Source organism: Sphaeramia orbicularis, chromosome 21 (assembly GCF_902148855.1).
Source record: "Sphaeramia orbicularis chromosome 21, fSphaOr1.1, whole genome shotgun sequence".
NCBI lineage: Eukaryota > Metazoa > Chordata > Actinopteri > Kurtiformes > Apogonidae > Sphaeramia > Sphaeramia orbicularis.
Genome location: NC_043977.1, coordinates 30,477,625 through 30,497,185, shown reverse-complemented (window position 1 = coordinate 30,497,185; position 19,561 = coordinate 30,477,625). Strand labels below are relative to the sequence as shown.

General features: G+C 38.1%; 1 protein-coding gene across 2 annotated transcripts in view; it reads left to right on the top strand.

Annotated features, from left to right (window-relative positions):
* The window catches only part of klf12b (Kruppel like factor 12b), a 41,803-nt gene extending 22,242 nt beyond the window's left edge, over positions 1 to 19,561 (top strand). For both annotated transcript variants that reach the window (XM_030125218.1, XM_030125219.1), the window contains exons 3-6: positions 735 to 1,272; positions 5,636 to 5,771; positions 11,564 to 11,721; positions 15,313 to 19,561. In XM_030125218.1, coding sequence (XP_029981078.1) covers positions 735 to 1,272; positions 5,636 to 5,771; positions 11,564 to 11,721; positions 15,313 to 15,494 — 1,014 coding nt within the window. In that variant the 3' untranslated portion in view covers positions 15,495 to 19,561. The remainder of the gene's footprint in view (positions 1 to 734; positions 1,273 to 5,635; positions 5,772 to 11,563; positions 11,722 to 15,312) is intronic.

The window sequence follows — 19,561 nt, the reverse complement described above, 5'->3', positions numbered from 1 at the left end:
ATGATGGGGAGTGCGACCTGTGCATTAAGTCATCTCTATCACATTCCAATAGGATGATTCTCAATTAGAGATTCTCAGGGTCTGAACTCTGTGGTGGCCAATCCATGTGTGAAAGTGCTGTCTCATGCTCTCTGAACCTCTCTTTCACAATTTGAGCCTCATGAATCCTGACATTGTCCTCTTGGAATATGCTTATTGATGGAAAACCCTGGTTTTTCAGTATTTTCAGGTAGTCAGATTACCTAATTTTATGGACACATAAGTAACCCCAGACCATAACACTGTCCTACTGTAGGTTCTAGGCATGATGGGTAATCACTTCATCTGCTTTTCTTCTCATCCTGATGGTCCTGTCACTGAAACTGATGGATGTTTAAGGAATGAGAAGCTACTCAGTACATCACGTATGGTTAAACTTGTTGCAGCTAAAACATGATAATCACTGTAGTAATTATCCACTAATTATATAGAGGGATTAGAACTATTTGCTTAAGTAGATGTAGGTTTTTTTTTTGTCTTGGCATTGTATATCAGTTATTGTCTATTTAATTACTAGTCATCCTTAGTATCAGCTCTGAAAAAAACAAACAAAAAAAACAAAACACAAGTATAAATGCAGACTGTTTCTTCTGTTTTGCTCCTGTTGTGTACTATGTAAATTGTTAAGACATTTCTATGACAAATATAATTCATTGTCATCGAAATCTAATATGAATGCCTTGTTTTTCCCACAGTCACCCAAAGTGCGCCCTTATTCTGCGATGGACGGTGTCCCCTTCTTCCTCAGCAGAGTAAAACCTGAACCTCCAGAAGACCTGCTCGCACACGACCTGCACTTCCACACGCAGACCGAGCCCGTTGACCTGTCAATCAATAAACCCCGTCCCTCATCTTCGTCCACAACCCCCACCACCTCATCAACCTCCCCTCTCAGATCTGCTTTCTCCCCGTCATCTTTATCGTCGTCATCCTCCTCCTCCTCTCCGTCAGTTATCACCTCTGCCTCCTCGGTGCTCACACCAGGTCCTCTGGTTGCCCCCGGATCTGGGGTGAGAGGTCAACCATATTTGCACATTCTGCACTCTGTGCCGCCGCCTCCATCCAGCCCTCTGAGCCTGCAGGGAGCAGGGAAGCTGGCCAGCCATGTTCACCGCATCCCAGTAGTGGTACAGTCACTTCCCCTCATGTACACCACTGCTGTTCGATCACCCTCCAGCCTCAACAACGCCATCATGCTACCTCTGCTGGATGAGGCCAAAAGCCAGGGCAAAGGTGAGCCTCTACACTGTGCATGTATGGCATATTAATATGACTTCCACGGTTCAGTTTAGATTTGCACTAAACTTCTTCATCATTTTCTCAAGTAAGGTGACTGAGCAATTATTAAAGGTGTAAAATAGAACACTTCTTCAGCTGAAATGCATACAAAAATATAATCCATTAAAGGTTTTTGTAGGTGTTCAAATTCAGAGCAGTCTATAATCAATAATTTCAGTCAGTGAAATGGGAAATAAGTGATAATTTGTCTGTAAAAATGACACTGATGGTGAAACAGCTCCCATGATGCAACGCCACAATTCCATCCAACTACTATTAAGAGGCCTATAATGGTACAACTCCCGTACTGTGCATTTAAAGTCTAATGGTGTTACAGTGCTTTGGGGAAGTATGTGACAGTCTTAAGCATGCCAGCTTCACTTGTTTTTCACTTTAGCCTCTGCTGGGCATATTTAGTTTGAATACATTGTTGCCCATAAAGTTGGAATAAAATAGCTCTTGACCATGTGATATATCCTTAATAGATAAAGTGTAACTGGGACTCAGTGTGTTATCAGTGTACCAAGTCAAAAGTAATCACTGATGTGTATAAATAAATAATATACATATATAATATAATAAAGGAAAGTTATTCTAACTTTATTGGTAACAGTGCATGTTACAGCAGCTCACAACATCCAGCATAGATCCACTGTGTGATGACATAACATCCCTTGCACGGCAGGTCTCTACAAAATAAAAGTCTTTTCAACACCAACACATAGGGAGTAAGAGCACTACAAATGTTTGATGGATTCATTGATATCTTTATTTCGATCATGTAAATGACAGTTAAAAACAGAAATGCAAATAAATGAGAATCAAGAGAATGAGAACAAAACAAGACAGTAACTTAAAACTGCAACGTCTTAAGCCTCAAAATTTACATGAGCAAAAAGGAGTAGGAAGAAGTATAAACTTATGTAATCCTGCCCCTTCAGACCTTCCCATACTTACTGAAAACAACACTGTCCCAAATTTATCAGCAATTTTGAAACATATACATTTAGTCTCTCATCCGTAGTACAACGCATTCACCATACCCTGCAAAGTTGATATTAAAATAACAAGCAAACACCTTGTGGAGTTTATTTATCAATGTACCTCTGGAAAATCATTTCTTTACGCCTCTTTTAAACACAATCATAATGTCCACATTTAAGAGATGGGTCTGAAAAGGAAATGATGCCACACCAGTTACCTATCCCTCTATCCATATGCAACCATCTTGTGTAAGGGGTTGATTAATAGACTTTGCTGGCTTAGGCTTGGCTGTTACTTTTCCCCTTTGGGTGTGGTTTTACTGCCAACCACGGGGAGTGAGCCTTCAGTAGGTGTCTCTGTCCAACTCAAAGCTGTACACAGAGCAAGTGTTGGTTGTAAAAGAAGTTGCATCTTGTCCCTCCCTGCCGTATGGACAGACTCACTTGGACTTTAACTTACAACTGTACATGTGCGTACAAGCAAACATGTGTAATTAGAGCATATTCTCAGACATGCAGTTGGCCAACTTGGGTGGGGTGGTCCTCAGAGATGGGCGTTTAAAACTCTGGATGTCTGCTCCTAAAGAGAGCACAGGAAAGACGGACAGGAAAAACAAGACTTTCATAAGAGGGTGTGGATGGATATTGAAGGCGGGTGGCACTTACATAAACACAAGCATGTACAAATGCAGAGTTGATCATCTGCTCTGCCCAGAACTGAAGGCACCAAACACAAAGCAAATTGAGAGAATGAATATTGAACATTAGGTGTGGCAGATGCAGTCATTTCTAATTAGTTAGCAACAAGCGGACAAACACAACATTTATCAATTTAGTGGATGTAATGAGCCCTAATGTAATGTGAATGTAGTCCTTTACATCTATGAGTACCATGAGATCATTATTCTGTTGAAGATGAATATGATCTGAACTTATTTTAAACCGTGTGACCTATATCTGTAGGTTGGTAATGGAAAAAATAAGTTGACATCAGCAAAGTCACCATCCCCCTGTGAAGTTTGGTGTGAGGGTCAAGCTCAGATATCTTGTTTGACTTGGTAAAAATACAACAGTGACACACGTCTGTCATACTGAAGCTTTCAACGCAGACACAAACACACTTGAATGCGCTCACACACACACAGTCATTTGCACACCCACACGCACACGCGCACACACAGGTTGGCCATCCTCTTTAAGAGAGGGCGGGCACCCTTCTTTTCACTGCTGTCTCCCTGTCTCCGGCAGAAGGTTGCCATGGAAACAGGGCTTGACTGGAAACAACAGGAGAGAAAGAAAGAAATCCGGTGCTCTGCCCACCTCTCCACCACTCCTCCTTTGTGTCCCTCGCTCAAAATACCCCTTTCCAACACACGATGCATTTCTAACTAATTACAGGTTTTCCATAGGGTAGGCGAGCTGGTGACCACTCTGCATGTCTTCGTCTACGGCAACAGTTAGAAACCTTTTAAAAAGCAAAAGCTCCAACAGAGTTACAGCATTATTTCTGTGTCCCCCTCTGTAATAACACCATGTCTGCTCTTATACTGCTAGACCCTTATTATGATCCATTATGACCACAATCTCGGCTGAGAGGGTATCAGAGGTGAAGTCCTGATAGCTTGTAAAAGCATACAGTATCTGAGGGACTCAGTGGAAAATACACCATGATACATACAGTGTTTTTCATGATTGCCTCCTAAGAATCAAGGGTGACTGTCAGAATTCCTCACTGCATTTTCTTTTTTTTTTTAAATGATTTTAATTATCTACTATTATAGAGAGATTGCAAACTTTTCATTGAGAGGGGGTGCTTGACAGGTCCTGACTTTCCTCTTGTATGTTATCTACTGTTTTTGTAAAGGATAGAATAACCACAGATTATGGCAATATTATCAGTGATCTCACCTGGGGAGAAGTTGTCAAAACTTTTAAAGTAGATGTGACTGTTTTACAGCCTAGGAGACAGAGATAGCTAAATTACGTGGCTATGGGTCATGGTTAAAAGTATAAGGGTCAACCAAACTTTCACTGTGTTTTTATCTTGTTTACTTTGCAAAAATAACGATTCAGTGAGACTGAAGAGACAAACTTTTTTCTCTAATAATCAGAACACTTGTAATGTCTCGATGGGTTTAATTTGATAAATTTAAAGTGATCATCATGACGCAACACACTATGTAATTTTTGCTGCTCTCATCCAAAACAATAATAAAATCCTTGATGATGATGTTAAGTAGTTGTTGTTTTCATCCTCCATCCAAATCTATTTGATGTAAATCTAGGTGACGTAATGTATTTAAGTTGTATTTTGTTCATTAATTTTATTTTCATTTACTGACATGTATTCATGTTGTGCCACTTGAAATGTCACATGTAGTATGTAACAAACCAAAATGTTATGAAGATAAGATATGATAAGATAGACTTGACTGAGCCCACAATGGAGAAATTTCTCAACTGACAGCAGCAAATACAAAAATAAAGTGCAGGAAAGATTGAAAACAGAAGATATACACTCGTGAAACATAAAATATAAAGAAAAAAAAGAAGTGTTTTTATTCATTATGATTGTATTATATCATTACAGGTTTGTTTCTGGATAATTTTATGCATTTATTTCGTAGTCCACACTAAGAGACAGGAAAATAGAGAGTGCGAGAGTTGGGAATGACATGCAACAAAGGTTACTCAGACTGGGAACTGAACCAGGGATGCTACGGTTCATGATCAGCCGCCTTTAATACTTACTCACAAGCCACACTACTCAGACTCTTACACATACATGTAATCTTTGTGCAATGTCAAAAACAGAAGTATTCCCACAAACTGTTAAAAGAGAACCAAAAGGGCCCAAAAAAACACTCCACCCTGCTCCTTATCTCTGCGGTATGAGACTGATAAAGAATATGTGTGAGTGCGGGTGTGCAGATGTGTGACTGCTTATTTGCATGCTCCTCTGGAAGTATGACTGCTGGGTACAGTGTCATGCTTGGCTGCTCCGTCCTTAAGTGGAGATTTCTGTTTGAATGACAGCTCCTGACTAAAAATGTCTGCACCGAGGCTATCTCCTTGATACAAACATATACTGAATATATGTATATCGTATACCTGTATCTTAAATGACCTCACATATTGACAAGCAAAACCATTTTGAAGATATTTGTCGTCATTATCCTTGAAAGAAGAAGGATGAAATAACAGTATATGAATGCATTACCTCATTACCACTAGAAACTGTTTCCAACACACATAATTTGATATCCCTTATAAGTTTCCAGCACCAGTTCCAATATCATGTTTCTTACTCCTGTGTCTGTGTCCGGTCTTCACAGCACACACAGACCCCAACGGCCTGTCGCCAAGGCAGATCAAAAGTGACAGTGATGACGATGACCTGCCAAATGTGACCTTGGACAGTGTTAACGAGACCGGCTCTACTGCGCTGTCTATAGCCCGTGCTGTACAAGAGTAAGTGTTATTATCACTATACGTGTGTGAGAAATGATGAATGTCACTGTGTCATTTGCTCCTCTTAATAAAGATATATACAGTTACCTTTCTTTTCATTATGCTCAGATTTGTCAAAGGAAACTTATGAAGGCCTTGATCTTCATGCTCCATTCATACTCCTTTTTTTTTTTTTTTTTTTTGCATTATCATTCACTCAAATTGTAAATAATTGCATCATCAGTGTTCAGTTGAACTCCTTTACCTTTTTAATTTACATAGAAACATTAATTAATGACTATAAAATAGCAAATCTGGTAGAAACATAGTGACGTTTGTTTTTAATCTTGATTAGATATCTGTCTGTGTGAGGCTAACAATGAATATGGTCCATAATAGTGTTACTTTTAAAATATTTTTTTTCCTATTTATTTTTTTATTTAAAAAGTAAAAAAAAAAAAAAAAAAAAAAAAAGTTTTGTAAAGAGTTAAAAGTTATTGCACAAATTTAACACAGGCATTACAGTTTGGGGTACAGAGGTCCTAATAGGTTACTCTGACATTGCTTTTTGTAAATCATCCTAGATAAGAGCATCATTTACATATTAACCTAGAACAAGACAATGTAATGTGCATTTGTGTGTGGGTTTGTAAATGTGGATATGATCCATAATAGTATTACTTTTAAAATATTTTTCTCCTATTTATTTTTTATTTAAAATATTAAAAAAAATATAGTTTTATAAAGAGTTAAAACTTATTGCTCAAATTTAGCACAGGCATCACAGTTTGGGGTACAGAGGTCCTAATAGTTTACTCTGACATTGCTTTTTGTAAATCATCCTAGATAAGAGCATCATTTACATATTAACCTAGTACAAGACAATATAATGTGCATTTGTGTGTGGGTTTGCAAATGCTCTTCCACATTTGGATGTATCTGCGTGGGTGAGCATCTGTAGCCTGTATACATATGGCTCAAACATACTTTATGCCCTGTTCTGCCTACAGACATCACAACTCCTGTAGTGCCAGTCCATCTGTGTTGAATGAAAAAAAAAACAAAAACTTCACTCTCCAGTGGATGACGGCTTACAGTATCCCGATCAGAAGTAGGAAATCATATGCAGAGAGACATTTGGCTCAGCCGTGGCCTCCTCCTCTGTCGCCCATAAACCCAGAACAGTCATAACGAGCAGCCTGGCCAGACTCAAGTTAATGCCCACAGGACTGTTATTTAGACTAACTGTAAGGAAAGTATTCCAGGACTCTGTGAGAATCCTGCTAATAATGTACCAACACTAACAAGCCTGAGCCTGATAGTAGCTCAGCACCAACTGGCTGTGTTTTTGTGGAAATAGTCCAGTTTATGGCTTTGACATTGTGTACAAGACACTGTGTTTTTGTTTGTGCACTGCTGGCTCTGTGAATATCTATAATAATGAAAGTCAGTGCATTATTATTGTAGCTCAGTGAAACCCATTGTGGTAAAAATTGTATGTTAGTGTGCTTATTGCACTGATACAAGCCAGGTTACTATATTTCAGGGCAGACATACACACAACCACAGACTAGAGGACTAAGGTTTCAGTGTAGGTTATTGAAAGGGACAGGCGTGCCCCTGAGTGCCACACGTGGGCACCGGGTGGTCAGAGGAGAACAGAGGTTGGCAGGACCCAACCTTTCACTGCCCAAGCTTTCACTATGGAGATAAATCACCAGCCAGGCTTAGCAATGCCCTGCCAGGGCCAGCCCACACACTCACTTCTCTGTGTGCAAAGTGCAGACTGTGCTATGTGGAAACTGTGCTCCTGTTTGTGTAATGTGTATGTGACTGCGTGTGAAAAAGTATGTGTGCACGTCTGTAGGTATTAATCCTTGGGTGTATGTGTGTTTGTACTGTATGCATGCACGTGTTTCTGCACAGTGGACAGAACAGCTGGTTCCAGAAGGAGGTCAGCCATTGTCAACAGGAACACAGACTTACATGTTTGTCTGTGAAAAACAAAGCAGTCTGTAGTCTTCTTGAGTTACACGCCGGTTTGGCCACATAGAGGAAGACTGTGCATTCTGTATTGACACAGCAAATGTGCTCTATGGACATCTGCACTGGAACAGAAGCCGGCAGCACTACTTTGAAACATATCAGTCTGTTGTGTTGTTGTGCTCTTGTATTTCTTTTCATTTAAATGTGTACACTGCGAGCATAGAAGGAGCTGCTTTATGTAATTTGGTATCTACATGTACACAAGCAGCCACCTAGAGAGCACTAGTGAAGAGAGGTGTAAGGGCGGAGGATGGGAGTGCCTGCAGCATCCATTCCAGGTATCCATATATAAATAAATGAGTGAAGGGAGAGGGTGAGAGAGAGAGAGGGAGAGAGGGAGTGTGTCATGTGCTTCTTGGGCAGCCTCTTCCATATTCATGTGTTTCCCTGGGGACCGCTGCATGGGCTTTTGTGGGAGAGCATGAGTGAAAACGAGAGCGAGACAGAGAAAGAGAGCAGAGGGGTAGAAGGTGTGTATGCATTAGTGTCTGTGTTTGTGTGTGTGTGTGTGTGTGTGTTGGGGGGCAGGGGTTTGTGTTGGAAGGGTTGTCTCTGCTGAAGTCTGGCTGGTCCCCAAAGACCTGGGGGCCACAGAGTAGAGCAGGTGGAGGGAAGGGAGGAAAGTAGAGGGAGGTGAGATGAGGGGTAGTATTCTCAGACAGGTACAGGAATGCCCAGTGGGCTCTTGTCCAGCACACACACATTCAGTCTCACACTCTCCCCATCCTGTTTTCTTTATAAATCCACAATCAGGTCTGGTATAAAAACCATGTAGTGTTGTTGCTGTGCTGAGAGCTAGTTGTTATGATCCGGCTTCCTATGAGTAGTCAGAAAAAAACATGCAAACTGTATTGTATTTTTCCATGGTGGGAAACCCCTGTGACACAGGTAACACAGATACACACACACACATGTGGACACACACTTTCTGTTGTATAGTTTTTCTGTCATTCTTATGGAAAGGAGCGGATAAGGAGGCTTGAAAAAAGCAAAAACAAAGGAACTTGAACAGAGGTCAGCTCTGTTTGAAATCTTTCTCAGCTCAACTTCCTATTTCTCTTTGCTGTTTTGGGAGACACAAACATACGCATTCACATCGCTACTGTAAAATAGAGCTGTGACACAGGGTTCAAAGCACTATGAGTTTGCCGCTGGGTTCACATGAGAAACAAAGACGCATTGATTCTTATACAACAGTTATGACACATACCACAGGATTTGCGGTGATAAATATCTACTTGAAAGATATTTTCAATGTTTTTCAAATTTATGTGCAAACTTATTCAGTTTAGAAAAGCTCATTGTGCAACCACTAAATCTTTTTTTTTATGCAATATCTCCACACAAGAAAACTTTTATACCTTGAGTGTGAGCTGTGTGTGTGTGTGTGTGTGTGTGTGTGTGTGTGGGAGGGGGGGGGAGGGGCTGATTTTGTCAGCTATGTCCAACCTGATCGGTTTAATGGCACAGGCTGGACATGGTTGGGGGCTGTTGTCCTCTTCTGTGTACATCAACATAAAACAGGCCTGCAAAACTAAGAAAGGCAACTCAAGACTGGTAGTATAGTTACATTGTTTGTGAACTAAGATGGTTAATAGATAAATTGAGAGCTCTGATTATGTTACTATACATCTTCCTCTACTATATTATTCTATTTCTATGCTATATTTCTTTATTTTACTCTGTTTGTGTCAATATTTTCTATTTTAATCATTCTTCTTGTCTTTATTTAATGCATTTTCACCTTATAAAAATGGTTTTAGACGATGGAATATACAGATTATACACCAGTATGTGCCACATGCAAATTAATTTGAACAGTCTAATAGTCTGTTTTTACTTTGGGGTTGTAAGAGGTACTCGTCCACAGTCACCACTTCTCCGATTTTGACAAGTCAAAGAGCTAAATAATGTCTTGCTATGGATGTTGATAGCAGTGTAACGTATTTTAGCCACCTAAAAAGTCAGTTTATGTGTAGCCTGTATTTAGAACATTTTCACTACTTTGTGTTTTTGTCAGACAGTGCTTTCCTGAAGCCATTATGTCCATTTATGTTCATATCAGAACTACCAGGCTACTTTGACAACTAACTTCACTCTTTTAAGGTGGTTAGAATATGTTCTATTGCTGCTTCTGTCTATAGAAGTACGTTACTTAACTTCTTATGCTCATCTGGGAAAAAAAAAAAGAAAAATGTGTTGATGGAATTATCCCCATCAGTGTAAGAACCTTTGTACTGCATTTTATGAGTTGTTCATTCTTTGTCTTAGAGGCTGTTGTATTCAGACCTTCCTAAATTATATCATCGAGTGGCTTTATGGATGAAGTCAGAATGTAAACATCCGCTTCATCTAGATAGATGTCTGAACTCACAGTGTTTCCACTATAAATCCTCAGTCTCCTCTTCGCTCCCCTCGACACACAGGCCACAACAGATCCTGGATGTCAGTCAGACAAGTTAACAGCCTCATAATCCCTTCACTTACTTCTAATATAACATGCATTTTCCACGTAGCATCATGAAGACACCTTTTTGTTAAATTGGTCTGTTTTGCGTCACAATGCAGAGTGATATTTTCAGAACTTAGAGACACGCTGCAGAGCAAGAGTGAGAAGGAGAGAGAAAATGAGAGGGGAGTTGGAGTTCACTTCATATCTGACCCATGTGCTCATTTCCTGTACAGCTTCAGTTTGGCAATAATCCAAGAGCAACAGGTGATCTGTATGTATGTGTGTGTGTGTGTGGTTTTTTGTTTTTTTTTGCTGTTAGTGTTTTTGTTTAGATAGTACGTGTTTATCCAAGCCTGTATTTGACAAATCATGCTTTGGTGAGAGGCAGAGAGACAGGAAGTGGGTTGTGCATGGTGGAGACAGTTCAGTGGAAGGCTTGTCTGGCAGACCCAGATCCTCTTTGAATTCCCTCTAACGTTGCTCAAGCCTGTTCTTTCTCATTCTACCTCCTTTCCTTCTCCTCCTTCACCTTCGTACCTGTTTTGCAGTATCCACAGTGGAGATTCGTACGCGAAAGAAAAGTATGTGTGTTCCACCACTCCTGACAGAGCCCTGTTAAATATATTCCACAGATATTACTCCTCCCTTTTAGCAAACAGAGATGTTCTTGTTTTATGTTTTTTATGGCAGCTTTTTTCTTGCCAGTTTGCTCTATGTGCAGCGTCCATTTATTTGTCTATGAAACATACTCACCACTTCAGTGTTGACTGTCACTGTTGAGGTATTTGACCTTTTTTTTTTTACACCCCTACCCTCATTTTATTACTTCCTGTATTGCTTTTCTTGAGTGTTTGTTTAGAGCAAATCTATTCAAAGACATTATGCAGTTCTGAAGTCTGATAATCCATGAGTACTGACCTGTCTGTCAAGAATACAAAAGTACATGCATTCTTTGCTACAGGGCTTTAGTCTAAGGTGACAAATTACATAATTTACAGTTATATCGACTATTTATTGAAGAGGAAATGTTAAGCCAAAATGCACTGATGCAACAAATAACTAAACAGTTATTAATGTTATTGATCAGCATTGAGAAATAAAACAGTCTCCACATTTGATTGATGAAAATGTGAGAACAGTATGAATACCAGCTTTCTTACCTCATATACTTCCTCAGTCGCTGTGGAACTGTGTTGCACTGCCATCTGCTGGCAAAACACCGTCCTGCCATTTGAGAGGGTCACTGAACACTATCATTCAGTCATTGTCACAGTCTGTAAAATGTTTTCTCTGTTGTGTTTTTATCTTGTTGCAGTTCCATGTCCCCATTCAGTATTGACAGCATACGTCGCCCCCGGAGGTCGGAGTCACCAGATTCTAAAAAAAGAAGAATCCACAGATGTGACTTCGAGGGCTGCAATAAGGTGTACACTAAAAGCTCCCACTTAAAAGCCCACCGGAGGACACATACAGGTTAGTGACATTAAGTATATGTACTTATACACTGTAAATGTATCTGTCTACACTTATCCAACAGTGATTACATTTATGTTCTCATAATATTATATACATTCAAACAAAATCTATTATGTGCACAAAGTGCCTGTTATACCCAGACACAACCCCCCCCCACCCCCCCCACCCCCCAAAAAAAATTCTCTGATCACATCCAAGCTACTAAATTAGATATTATTTTTATCTGTGATATGCAGAAATGTTTTCCCATACCACAGTTGGATAGAAAAATGATCGCCATGAATTCATTTATAAGCTTTGCTAAAATCATGACACTCAAAGAAGCCTAATATTTGGTATATTTTCTCAAAAGTCTGTAGTTATAAATATCTTTGCTATCTTGAATCAGAAAAAAGTTGGGGTGGTATGATAAATTAAAGCAGAAAACAGTAATTAAACATCTTTTGACATTTCACCTCATAAAATTAATTGCTTTTTTGGTATAAACAACTTAAATCACTATCCCAAAAATACTTGGGGATATAAAGTAGTTAAAGGACATTTAGGGACAGAAAACACTAAAGAAAGAAACTTTTTTTGTCCCACTCTTTCTGCACTCAAACCTTACAATATGCAGTAGTATGGAATATTTATTACCACACATTATCCCTCAACCCAGGGACTGCATTAGGCCAGTCCAGCACATGCACCCTTTTCCTACTTAGCCATGCCTTGATGATGTGTGCAGAATGTGCATTATTTTGCATAATTTTATTAAAATATGCATGGCCAACCCTGGGAAAAGTTGTTATAAAGAGGGCATACATTGCTCCAAAATATCAATATATTTTCAACATTAATCATGTTTCACCAAAGTGCAAATGACCTTTGCTCAACACACTGACACAACCCCAGACCACGACAGACCCTGGCTTCTGGACTTGCTGATGTCGATACTTGCATTGGTCTTTGGTCTGGAGGACATAGTATACACTGGTCCATAAGTGATGCTTCAGAGCTCAGAGAAATCAATGATTGTTCTAGACACACTTGAGGCTTCTTTTCGGCTCAGAAAAGTTTGAAATTGATTTTGTCGCTGTATTGTAGCGCTTTACACAGGTTTGTCTCAGTAATCCTGAGTCCATGTGGTTCTATCAGCTATAGCTCAATGACAGTTTGTGATATGGTGTCATGTGCAGGATCATTGAGGATCATTGTGAGTTTGCACCCGTGTCCTTTATGCACTAAAAGAAACTCAGATTGTTTGAATCTTTTAATTCTATTATTATTATTATTATTATTATTATTATTATTATTATTATTATTATTATTGTTATTACTATTAATATTATTACTATTACTATTATTATTATTATTATATATTTTTAATTAATTTTGTCTGGTATGTGTTGACAAACTGGTGATCCTCAGCCTGTCTTTGCTCTTAAAGAACTAGATTTTAAAGCTAGTTTTAGTCCAAATCATGGTCATCACCAGTTCTTAATAATATTCTTATGTGATTTAGTTTTAAGTCATTATTAGCTGTAGCAAACATGAAATATATTGTGTTCATACTGTCTACAATGAAATATAAGTAAGAGTAGATTTAACTTGCATTTTCACAATTGTCCCAGCTTTTTCTGATCTGAGGCTGTACATACATTATCAATACAAATTACATTAAAATGCATACACTATCCTACAAAAAAGGTTGCTGAACACATCTGACAAGCTTCATAATGTTTTATTTGAACATATTAGCAGTATTAGTATTAAATCATTATTCGTGGTCGCTCTTAACACATCATGTTTTCAGATTCTATGAATAAGCAATGTTGTGTTAAGGCATTTCTTATGCTTCATTTTAATTATAGGATGTTTTGTGACTCAAATAGACCTATAATATTACTTGTTGACCGCAGTCCAACTCAAACTGTAGTAGAACAAAAACAGCAAAGAGGAACTCAAGTCAAATTGAGAAGTCACAAATTATTTGCTCAGTGTTATCTCAGTTTAACAGCTCAGTATATAAAAATGACAAAGAGAAATTACAAGCATGAATACCAGTGTATTACACTGTGTCCCAACTCGGTCTTAAACTCTCCTAAACAAAAAATAAAATCAGTCATTATGGCATGTTTGTGTTTCACATTTCACATAAAAAAAGTCATTTATTTCAGATTCTCTTTATTAGGAAATAATAGGAATACCAGTAGTGTAATACACAACTCGGCCAAAAAAAGTCACCACCTGGATAGAAAGAAATAGTTCAGATTCCTCCATTGGATAATTACAGCAGTAAATAATGTATTTAAAATGAAAAAAGGTCATGTGGTTTGATGAGTCCAAATTGACCCTGTTCCAGAGTAATTGCGCATCAGGGTGAGAACAGAGGAGGCCGAAGTGGTTACCCATCATGCCTAGTGCCTACAGTACAAGCCTGTGGGAGCAATGTTATGATCTGACAATGCTTCAGTTGGTCAGGTCTCCGTTCAGTAACGTTACATGTCCAAAAATTAAGTCAGCTGATCCTGAATATACTGAATGACTAGGCACTAATGACACAGACAATAAAAGACGCCGATACCAACATTCACAAGAGTCAAAGAATGGTTCACAGAGCATTAAACATCATTTTTATATATGGATTGGGCACCACAGAGTGCAGACATTAATCCCATTGAGAATCTCTATTTAAGAATCACCCATTGGTACATGGTGGAGAAGACATAATGTAACAGTGTGATGGATTTTCTTTTCTTCCTTGATGGCATGGGCAGGAATGGAAATAAATGTAATGACATTTATCGTGACATTGTATAAGCAATGCATAAATGATCCCACAGGAAATGCATCCAGTGAAATATACTAAACATTATTACACAATTATTCACTAATTCAGACTTATTTATTATGATGGATGGCAAAACCCAATTAACTTTTAAGTCTTATATTATTCAATTTACCTATAAAACTGCATGCACCTCTTAAGGAAATGAGCGAAAATTACTGGAAGCCTCGAATCTTCCAAACACACCCCAAAATGCAAAATATCCCAAAATATTCTCTATCCAACCTGTAGTATGATCAGCATGTGCACAGCTGTAAATAGTCTATATAGCTTTTTTTTATTTTTTTATTTTTTGTCTTTATTTTTGATTTTGCACTTCTTTTGCTCTTATATGCTTTTGTGCTTTGCTGCTGTAAATCTGGAATTTCCCCTTGTGGGACTAATAAAGACATATCTTATCTTATCTTATCTTATCTTATCTTATCTTATCTTATCTTATCTTATCTTATCTTATCTTATCTTATCTTATCTTATCTTATATGCATGATGTATTTGTTTTAAAATATTCATATATTTCCATAACTCCTTATAATTATAATTATTCTTTCATTGCATTATGGTGCATAGACATTAGGTTTACCTTAAAGGTGCTGGCTTTTTGAGGGGACAGCCTGTTATTACTTGGACATCTTATTATCATTTGTATCGAGGCCGACGTATGGCCACTGGCTGTGTTATTGTGAATATGTAAATGAGCCAGTGACAGCACTGACAATGTGATCTACCATCTATTGACCTTGCGCTGTCTTCCTCTCCAGGGGAAAAGCCATACAAATGCACCTGGGACGGCTGCACGTGGAAGTTCGCTCGTTCTGATGAGCTGACGAGGCATTACAGAAAACACACGGGGGTCAAACCTTTCAAGTGTGCAGACTGTGACCGCAGCTTCTCCAGATCTGACCACTTGGCCCTGCACCGACGGAGACATATGCTGGTGTGAATCACACGGAGGGATAAGGAAAGAAAGATCAGTGGAACAGACACACCTACACAGGCAGCCGGGGGAGCGGGATCTCCCTGTGAATGTTATTCAGCTGGCCTGGACATGCACATACATTCTCACACATACACACTCTCATCTGTTGTAAGGAGAGAAGATGAAGAGGTGCACAGAGCTTGTGGAGCACAAAACAGGGTCACTTCTGGATCCTCAGTGGGTTGGAAGGAATAGACGGCAGGATCTTTTATTGTCATTGTTCGGAGTATAATAGGGAACTGTCTTTTACAGCACTGTTCGTAAATATTTCTCTTAGATTTTTAAGATTAATTCGCACTCTTCATTTGGACAAAAGAAAAAAAATAATGCAATCGCAACTGTCTCTTTTGGTATCTTTTCTTTTCATTATTGTTCAAATCGCTGCTTTTCCAGCATTCATAATGTGAAAGACCCCATTTTGTGGAATGGATTTCCTGTATGAGCTCTGTTGAAGCAGAGAGAGGACCTGGAATGGACCACAGGAAAGGACTTGGGCTTAGTTGGAGCTACAGGCAGTATTGTTGCACCGTGCCTCCCTGTTTGTAATTTGTTACCAGCAGAGGGAACTGTTTCACCACGTATGGTTTCCTTTGCCTGCCGGAGCCTGCTGTTAAATCCGAGGCATCCTATGTTGAAGCTGAAAGAGGGCTGGACTTTGACCTATCCCATAGCCAGCAAACATTAATGGGATTGATTCAAGTAACCACAACCAGGATGGATCCACCTCATCAACACATCTAGTTTCAGCTGTTCATTGTTTTTTTTTGTTTTTTCAAACAGTGGAAACTGGGCATGCATATCATCACACCAGCAAAGGAACTCACCATTGATTACCCTATTACAGGGCCGGATTACCCCAAATCTCATCAGTGCTATCTTTTATGTTGAGCCTCTTGAAAGCATTTTCTTTAAAAAAAAAAAAATTCTTTGGTGGATTTTGTGCTGTGATTAGCAATCAGTAAAGTGCAATCTTAAAGGATTAATATACTTTCAATATGATGTTTTGTTTTTGACTCTTGCTTTTTTTCTTTTTTTAATTGCCTGCTTTGCTTATGTTTGACACAGAAAAATACAACCCCTCATGTACAGTGAACTTTAAAACAATCAGAGGAGATTTCCAGTATGTGAAAAAAGAGGCACCTTACAGACTCATGCTTTCATTCTGTCTGTTTTACTATTCAGCTCTGTTTTCTCAGCTGGTTTAGAAAGGTATCTGCATTGTAGTTTTGCACAGCGGCACTTGACTAGAAGCTGACGTTGACACCGGCTGCCGTGTTGCAGGGACATTGTGGTATCTAATGTACAATGTACTGTAGAAGAGCAATACATTTTGAACAAACTGATAAGAAGGAACGCCAACCTCCTCTTTGTTCGGTTTGCTGATGTCAATATCTAAGGGTTCGCCCGTTGCAGAGAAGTTTCTTGTTGGGCCATCTCCTCACTCTGTAACACAACCCCTTCTGTTACTGGCTGATTTGTAGCTCCAGCACAAAGCTCTAGTTTGATGTGTGTCTTGTTTTGAACCTGCAAGCAGTTTGTGATTTGCTCCTTTTCCTCTTTTTTTGTTTTTCCTTTTTTGTATCTCAAATACAGAAAGTCACTTGAAACATTCTCACCTCAGACCAGATATATGTTAAGATTATTATCTAATTTACCTGAGATTTGGTTCTACAAATGCTGAAAAATTGAGGATTCACACATGTGCACACATACATACAAAGGTGTACAAGTACTATACAGTATATGTATATACATGTGTAAGCAGTGGTCCTGTATATGCAGTAAGGTTACATTTTAGAAGATGCAGTTATTGGCTAACAGGAATATCCCTAAAAGAAAATCACTTAGCATTATCCAGGAACTTTATTTTAAAAATTTTATAGTTATATTAAAAGACATTTATATATTGAATTATTTTCTCTTCCTGTGTAAGAGCTGCAGACATAAACCCTAGAGCATCAGGGCAACCCATATCATTTGATAGCACTTGCTAAATGCATTTCTTGGACTGAAGCCAGTAAAAGGAAATGGTAACCTTTTTGATAATAGCACCTTGAAAACCATACTCTCATACACATAATACACACTGCACATGCACACACATGCACACTTGTATACAGCCTCCTCACTCTCAGTAAGTAGCCAAATCCAGGAAGTCATTTCCACACATGCACCATTATGTGTCACTCGTTTTGGTGTAATGGATAATGATAACAACATGTTATCATTACTGATGTATATTGTTTGTGCACATGTCATTATGCCCGGTTGTATTATCTTTTTTCTTTTTTTTCTTTTTTTTTTTTTTGCAAAAGCATATCTGCACCTTGTTTGTTTATTAGTATGATTTTCAAATAATTTTATTTCAGATGTCAATTTATAAACAAATAATCATCATCATATTTTATCATTGATATGTATAAGAACATTTTATGATTGAGGGGCACTTCGTTATTGCATATAACTTTTTTTCTGTAAAAAGGATCTTTTTAAATGTTGTAATATATGTGATAGTGAAGATAAAAGTTATTACAAAGTTCTACAGCCTGTATATACATTGGAAAAATAGGGCTTTTGATTAGTAGATGCAGGAAATACATTTATACATGTAAAGTCTTTTTCAGAGACTGTAATTTATCTAATTTGATATACAGTAAAACGGGGCTAATGGTATTCATCATATGTAAATTATCATATGCGATGTCATACAGTTTGCTCTTTTTAGTTTATGGTTAGGTAAGATAATGATCAAATCAGTTTTTTCCCAAGGCTGAATCAGTGTTTGCTATAATTAACAAATTATTTATATACAGTACATTGATTATATTAAGGTACTCGATTCCCTGTGTTGCTATTTTGCTTTACCTGGACTAAAAATTATATTGATCAAGCACATATCAAGAACACATGTACTTGCATATTCAGTATATGACTTTGCATGCCTTAAACCAACATTTTTTTTTAAAAGCTCAATTAGACTTGAAGATGGTGTCTCCACAGGACAGGGTGTATTGTATTTCCCTTCAGCATCTCTTTCCTCATTTTAAAGCATAATTTTGTAACGGTAACCAGGGTCAAAGTTATGCAATAATAATGAAATAGTGCCTCATATCACAAACTTGTAATATAATCTGCTCTGTGCAGAGTTTCGATTTCAACACGTGTGCTCAAATTAATAAAATTCAAATGAGAAACCTGAATTTTGGAAAAAGCACAGACAACATTATGCAAGTTGGACCTCTAATGTTTAACTTTGTTTTCGCACTGAGCCTTATGCCATTGTGTCAAATGCAGCATTCTCCCATAACATTTTCACACGCTGTTTATAGCATGCATTATTACTTTGCTTGCAATAAGTCACTTCCTCTAAGGGGAACAAAACTGAGTTACAAAGGCCTCTTGATGTTTCAGCTTCATCATATTAATTCAACATTGCGGTTCCGTGGAATATAATGAGGAATCTTACTCACAGGAAAACACTGTGATCAGGATTCCAGCTGTAGACTGACGCCTTTGTTAATGAGTACTGATGTTAAGCTTCTCAGTTCAATATCTATTTTACTTTCTGTGTAACATCTGCTTTTGATTTCCTTTCCTGGTTTTGAAGATTTAAGTAGTGAAGCCAATGCCTATGTTTCAAGTTTGCTGATATTGCGTACAGTAATCGTTGTTCCTGTATTTATGTAAAGTGAGTGTAGTGTAAATATATTCAGATCTTTTCATTCTTACCGTTAAAAAAAATTGTGATATTGCTCAGCATTGCTTCAAAAGGGAGATTCTGCTCATGGAGTTTCACATCTGTAAAAGAAATTTTTAGTCCTGATATTTTTCAAAATTTTAAGAACAGGTGTCCTTTTCTGTTACGCTTTTCTTTTCTCCAAGAGTTGTTTAAGTATCCAGTCAGTGTTTTGCCTTTTTTCTCTGTATTTTCATATGGATGGAGCTGTGAAATTAAAATAAGTTCAAAAATATACATGTATATTAATATGAATGGAGGCATGAAGGTTAATAAAGTTGCATTTTGTATGTAA